At 37.4% G+C, this 6,960-nt stretch overlaps 1 protein-coding gene across 2 annotated transcripts in view; it reads right to left on the reverse strand.

Annotated features, from left to right (window-relative positions):
• The window catches only part of LOC115245665 (dynein heavy chain 5, axonemal), a 32,057-nt gene that overhangs the window by 9,873 nt on the left and 15,224 nt on the right, over window positions 1-6,960 (reverse strand). For both annotated transcript variants that reach the window (XM_029824078.1, XM_029824079.1), the window contains exons 28-30: window positions 4,211-5,568; window positions 545-4,122; window positions 169-395 (exon numbers count right to left, since the gene is read on the reverse strand). In XM_029824078.1, the coding sequence (XP_029679938.1) occupies window positions 169-395; window positions 545-4,122; window positions 4,211-5,568 (5,163 nt within the window). The remainder of the gene's footprint in view (window positions 1-168; window positions 396-544; window positions 4,123-4,210; window positions 5,569-6,960) is intronic.

Below are 6,960 nucleotides of genomic sequence, written 5' to 3' on the forward strand. Positions count from 1 at the left end.
ATATATATATATTGGAAAGAGTTACATTAAAAAAACTTGAAATATTCTCTTTATCTGAAATTTTGAACAAAAATATTTGGAAGGTCATGAAATTTTTAGGGAATCTTTTTACAGAATGAATAGACACTCTGTGTGTGTGTGTGAGAGAGAGAGAGAAAGAAATACAACCTGTAGTAAACCGATGGGAAATTGAGGATGTACTTCAGTCGTCATCCAGAGTCTGAATATCTCGTGAACAGTTTCTGTTTCAACAAGAGCATCCATTACTTCTGTACAAAAGGGCAATGATAAATGGATATTTTGTAAAAGAACCCAGCCGCCAGTACTCATAGCTTCGTTAATCATTCTTCGAGCATGAAATTCTTGACCTTGCCCCATCGATACCGAATTTAATGCTAAAATGTTAAAAATATATTAGTAATAATAAAGATAATAATGCTAATGTTAAAGATATTGTTACTAAACATACTTATATATATTTTTATATTGATTTTAATTTTTTTTAACTGTTGAGAAAAAACAATTAATTAAATTGCACACTTACGAATTGTTTTTTGTTTAGCTAATGCTGTAATTTGAGGACTCGGGTCAGATCCTATAGATAATAAGCATATCAGCGGCGTTCTAGTTTCAGATTCTAACCACGTTGTTTCTAAGTCCAATATTTTAGCTTCGCCGTATTCTTTACCCAACGATTCAATGATATATCTTCTCGCTTGGGATAAAGTTCTGTCGGGACTCCATGATCTGATGAGAAGTAACTTTCGGAACACATCAAGACTTTTTTGATAGCCGCAAGGCAATTCTTCCTCCTCTGGCTTCTCTTTTTCGTACCATATTCTCCACTCTTTTTCGCTAAATTCAATTTTAGTTAAAATTTCTGAAAATATTTCTAGTCTGCTTATTTCGACCAAATTTAGCCACGTTATATCAAGTATCCATTTAAATGGTTTCGGAGTTACTGCATTAAGATCTAAGGATGCGCCGCCTTTTATAAAAGCGTTAAATTCTGCATGAGAAATAATGCCTCTGTGACAATCTATCTTCATGGCTAGCATCAGCGTAAACAAAGGTTTATGCCTTTCGTAAAGACTTCTCAGAGTAAACGCCCAAACTTCATACGTAAGATGACGGAGAATTATGTTTATTCGTTCGGAAGTAATCGGACTCTTCACAGATTTCGTGATTGAATTATCAAATATTGTCAAGAATTGTCTTAATGAATTTTGATACATCACATTAACATTGCTCATTTCAACTATCAAGAAATACAGGATGGATCCTCTTGACGCAACTGCACGAAATTCTTCGCGTGCCAACGTGATTTTTTTCTCAGTAAGAGCAGATACTTGCAGTTTTTCATTCACCGACTCGGCCGTAATCTTGGTTTCTCGAAGAACAGTTATTAACTCTTCATCGTCCACCAAAGAACCTTCCAAAGATGTAAGTCTGTGTAATAGCGTACCTTCAAGTTCTTTCATCGAACGTTGATTAGTCATAACTGATTCAAATAGAGCGACTCTTTCTGCTTCCAAATCGGCTTTTTCCATAAGTATCACTCGACCTAGTAATTGATCTTCTAAACCTAACATTGTCACGGTAAAGTCAATAATCGACGTTTTCGCGGATATTTCTGGACTGTACGCTGGATTTGGTAGCTTGGTAGTAATGTATAACATGAATCCTGGCATTACGTCGCATTCTTTATCTCCAACAATGACTTTTTCGATAGATCCTGATTTAATAAAGTTTTTTTCGAGTACGTTATCGAGTACTGGATCGAGTTCCTCTGCAACGTCCTCGATTAGCAATGGTCTACCCAATGAAAGGCTATCCTCGAGATGAGTACGAAAGTATTTATGATTTAGCGAAGTAATCTGCAATTCGTTTGTGCTCTCCTTATTCTTGATCCACATCTTTCCTTGATTCTGAGGATCCACAAGAAGCGGATAAGACGAAGATTTGGTGACGATAAGCGCATTCTGTACAGATAACTCATCGTTCGGCAATCCCTGAAGGGTCCATTCCGATATTGTTGCGGTATCGACGAGCATATTTGTTATATTTAAATTTTTAGTAAAAGGTATAGATTTAGTGGTCAATATATCCATCCACGCAGTTACTAAACTTGCTCGATACTGTTGATTGTAAGGCCCGCAGTACGATAAAAATCCAGTTGCCAAAAGAACATCTCCGACTAATCGTCCTAGTTGAATCTTAAATTCTCCGCTTTGTTCCGTCCAACGAATCTTCTCTCCACCTAATCCATTTATTAAAGCAGTCGCAGCTGTCATTTTTCTCAGGCACACATTTGCAGCCTCTGTCAATCTTTGCTTTTCCGCTACTGCGGAATCGTATTGCTGCTTAACTGTTTGTAAAGCCATTTCTCTTTCGGATAATTCTCGTTCAGCATTCGCCAGATCCTCCATAGCGAGTTTTAATCGTGCTTCTTGCAATGCTAAATTAGCTTTTAACGGGAGAACTTCCTTGTTGACAGAGTGGAAGAATGCCATAGCCTTGGTCCATGACAATAAACCAGCAACGTCACCGCATACACGTCTAGCTGTTTCCATATTATAATCTTCCATTTTGAAGTAGGGTTGCAATAGCTCGACCATTTCGTTATTGATTATGTCTTTCGGATAATTTTGCAATTGTAACAAAAACGTCGTACTGGCCATAAGTTTCAACGATTCTGCCCACGATGGTTTAGGACATGGTGCAGCGGTGTCGGGCACAACGGAACCGATTTTACGTTGAAACAAAATTAATACGCAATCCATGATTCTCATTATGAGATGAGGTGGTCTGCCTAGCTTTCTTACCGTTGCTATGTGAGCAGGTTTTATAGTATTCAGAGCAGCCTCTGCTTCTTCTAACGCTGGTTTTGCAGCTTCTAATTTTTGTTCGGCCAGCGCTTTTTCATCAGCTATACAGGCTACCAATTGCTCCGCTTTTTCCTTTACTTTTTGCACTTGATTTTTAAAAGCTTCAGCCTGCATGGCTCTCTCCGTTACTTCTAAAAGTACCGTCTCGGCTTTCTCGGAAGCCTGGACCAATTCTTGTTCCATTACGGCTAAATCTCTCTTCAGGATTTCAACAGATATCGACGCTTCCTCGAGTTTTGCTAAACCTGTGTCCATTCTTTTGGCTCCTTCACCAAGCTCATGTTGCTTGGACCGATAAATGTTTTTGTATCCACCAATAAAATTTAAATAAGATTTCGGAGTCACGTGAGTAGCGCGTCGAAATCTTTGGAAATATTCGATCGAAATTTTCGAAACAATATCTTGTATAGATCCCAATGCATTCACTAGTTCAGTCTTCACATCGTTAGTGCAAGCAATTTCAAAATCATGAAGAAAATGTTTGGCAACCAAAATTAAAGCATCCTTTGGCCAAGGTTGAAACCAATCTATAGTGCAGCCTGAAATCAGAGCCGGAAAACGCTGTGCGCGATTCCGGAATTTTTCACCCACAGGAGAGAAGCAAAAAACAACATGTAAATTTTGGCAAGTTCTTTGTAAAAAGAAGTCCATCACCAATTCATTATTGAGAGTTCTTTTAGGATTTTCTCGTCTCAAGATAGGTGTTAATTCTGAAATGATTTCCGCTTGCTCGTCACGCGTGAATAAATTGCTGATAACTCCAGAGCTCAGAATATTATTCAAATATTCAAGGAAGCCTTCCTCCTTGATGTCGATATCGGTGAAGATAAATGTTGTACCTTTGCCTTGAGCACCGCAAGTGCGATACAGAAATCTGAGATCTTCTAAAAAGTTGGCTACATTATAAGATCTAGTCAAGGTAATTTGAAATGTCTTGTATCCGGCAATAAAAGAGGATAGTTTTGTCAGACTTTGTTTGCCAGAACCGCCGACGCCTACTAGCATTACATTGCCTTTCGGATGCCTAATGACTCTAGATATTTTTACTAAGTGCAGCATGGCGTCAGGGAAAAATACTAGATCCATCCCAGCACCTCTCTGCATTTCATTGAACTGTGCTAGAAACATGTCTAATCTGTCTCGTAACACTTGCGCGTCATAAACAGGTTCGTATACCTTAGGAAGCTCTACATCTGCGTCCTCACCTTCTTCACCAGTCGGTTCTGGAGCGTCTCTATAATTAAACAAATTTTGTTAACATTTTTAATGTCACAATAAATTGATGTGTTTTACAGATTATCACTACTATTACTATTACGAACCTCATAAAATCGACAAATGCAGGCTCTTGATCCAACATGTTTACGTATTTTTCGCCTAAAATATCGGCCACGACGCGAATCAATTCTTCGTCAAACCAATCTTTATCATTTTGTATCGTAAATCTGTCACTGAACACTCGTGTACATTCGTGCTTCCAAAGCAGCATCAGCACGCTTTCCTTATCAATAACCGTTGACAATGTACCGACCATACCCTGCCAGATTCTCGAGAGATCTCGGAGACTAAAGACATAATGAAACTTCGCTGGTGTTGGTAACAGTTTCGTCCGTGTTTTTTCCCAAAGTATTCTAGTTAAGGGAATCATTTTCTTAACGAGCTGACGGACTTCTTGAGAAAATCCTCTTTTGACATTGTAATGTCCTTCGCCTAAAACACTAAAAATTCGATCGATCGCCACATTGTCGGGTAATGTACAATTAAAAATACAAAACTGTCTCTTGAGTCTCGAGGGAATATCGTTTCTTCCGCCGCCGGGCTGACACATGGCTGCTAAGAAAATTACATCTACGATGGCAATGAAGTCGCCGGGTTTTTCCAGAGAATAAAATCCTTTCATGTCCATAGTCTGTCGAACGATTTCATTAGTTATTTGATCGCCCCATTCATTGATTTGCGGTAAATTCACATCATCGATAAAAATCAACATCTTTTTGCCGCCTGATGGCCCAAATGTATTTCCCATACGTTTTTCGACATAGCTTTCGATGGTTTTCTGGAATTGGTATGGACTGGTCGCTGAACTAAAATTGAAGGAGCGACTCAAAGTTGTGTCTGGATTTGTTTTCTTCATGTACGACTTCATCATAACAGTTTTAGCGGAGCCCTGCTCGCCTATTAGCAATACAGCTTTATCCTGACGACCAATCAAATTCACGAGATATTGAATTCTTACATTATCCGGTATAGGCACCAAAACATTACTGTAATCAGGCGCTGAATATTCAGGATAGACATAATTGGTCACCATGCTTGTCCACGTGTCCCACACGCCTTTATCAGTGACGAAAAAATCGAATACTGTGGCATCCGGATATCTATCGGAAGTCGGAAGATCCAAGGTATTGAAGTTTTCTCGAAGATATCTGTCGTACTTTTGTCTGTCGACAGTTTCCAGCAATGCTCCTATACCCCACACTAATGCGAATACATAAAGACGTTTTAGATATTCCGCAGTTACAGGTTGAGGTTTGTCTTTCTCTAAATCTTCATCTTCGGCTTCTTCTACTGTTGTTTCTTCAGGTATTAAACCTTCCAGCAAGCAAAGCATTTGTCTTATTATATTACATTGCAAGACATTGATGGCAAGTACTAGCGTTTGAGTGCTCCACGAATAAACCTAGAATAAAAATTTATTTATAGTTTTTATATTATACAGATAATTGTTTTACTTATAAAATTTTATACTAAATTAATTATTTGACATCTACACTTTATCATGATCAATTATATGTACATATGTTACTAAAATATTATAAATAATATTATATATATATATATATATATTTATTTTGTGACAAGTAAAACGATTCTCTTACGTAATTACTAATTACTGTACGTTAAGAGGAACTTTTACCGACATTTGATTTCGTCGCAAAATTGCTTCAAACTCGTTGCTCGATGGACAATTTTAAATTCTACCTTGAAATCGAGTTAAAATTTTTATTCAGTCCTTCGCTTACAGCATACGAAATTGTGTGTGTTGCAAGAATAATTTCCTCCGGGAAAACCCGTCCCAACATGAGAGGGTTCGAGGGTTCGATAGCGTTTCATGTATGTAGAACGAAATAGGAGATAGAAGAAGCGGATCTATTTGCAAGTCTCATTGAAAATAATACTGTTAGGGCAAAATAATCAATTCGCAAGAAGAGGATACCTAAATAAACATTTGAGAATGTCTTATGCTGATGAAGTTTCATTCGAACAAAAGATACAACTTCTTGAGGAAAACTTACAATTGTAATTCTTTGCTTGGTTAGTCGAAATTCTCGCAAAATATCGCGGATACAAATAGATGCGAGAATTTGGGATAATTTCGAGAAATTACGGGAATGTTATTTTAAGAACGTTGATATGTGTGGCGTCTAATTTTTGTTTCTTGCGGTTGCTTGATATTTCAATTTGGAAATCGCTAAATTCAATTACACTTGCTATCGAACTGCGATTTTAATCGCATGAATTTTCGTTTCGCTTCTCGTTCAACGCATATACAACGTACATATTTTATGTAGAAGGTAAAATACGTTTGCTTGCAAATATCGATAGCTCCGGGGAAGATCGATTATAATGAATCCACCCCATCGCAAATGCTTCGAGACGCAACATATACAATCCGCTCTCTTTCCATATGGAAGATTCTACCAGGATTTATAGCGGAAATTTTTCATCTATAAATCTGATCTGCATTCTAACTGTTTGATTGTGGTAAAATTTGGTTCGCGTTATTATATTCTTAAGAGGTGTGGCTCACAAGAATAACCTTAAAACAATCACGGTTAACTCGACGCTGATTAATGACCTTTATCGCTCGCGTTCGCGCTCATAAAAGATCTTCTGCCTTTAAGTAATACTCACCAAATAAATCATGATAACGCGCACTTGAGAATTGGGGTCATGTTCAAATAACGTTTTTAACCCAGAATAATTTCAAGATATAAATTTTGAACATGGTAAATTATGAAAAATTTAGAATTAAAAAAAAAAGTTTCCTTTTTTAAGTTTATTCCTATAG

The sequence above is a fragment of the Formica exsecta genome, unplaced genomic scaffold, assembly GCF_003651465.1.
Source record: "Formica exsecta isolate Colony F162 unplaced genomic scaffold, ASM365146v1 scaffold125, whole genome shotgun sequence".
Classification (NCBI taxonomy): domain Eukaryota; kingdom Metazoa; phylum Arthropoda; class Insecta; order Hymenoptera; family Formicidae; genus Formica; species Formica exsecta.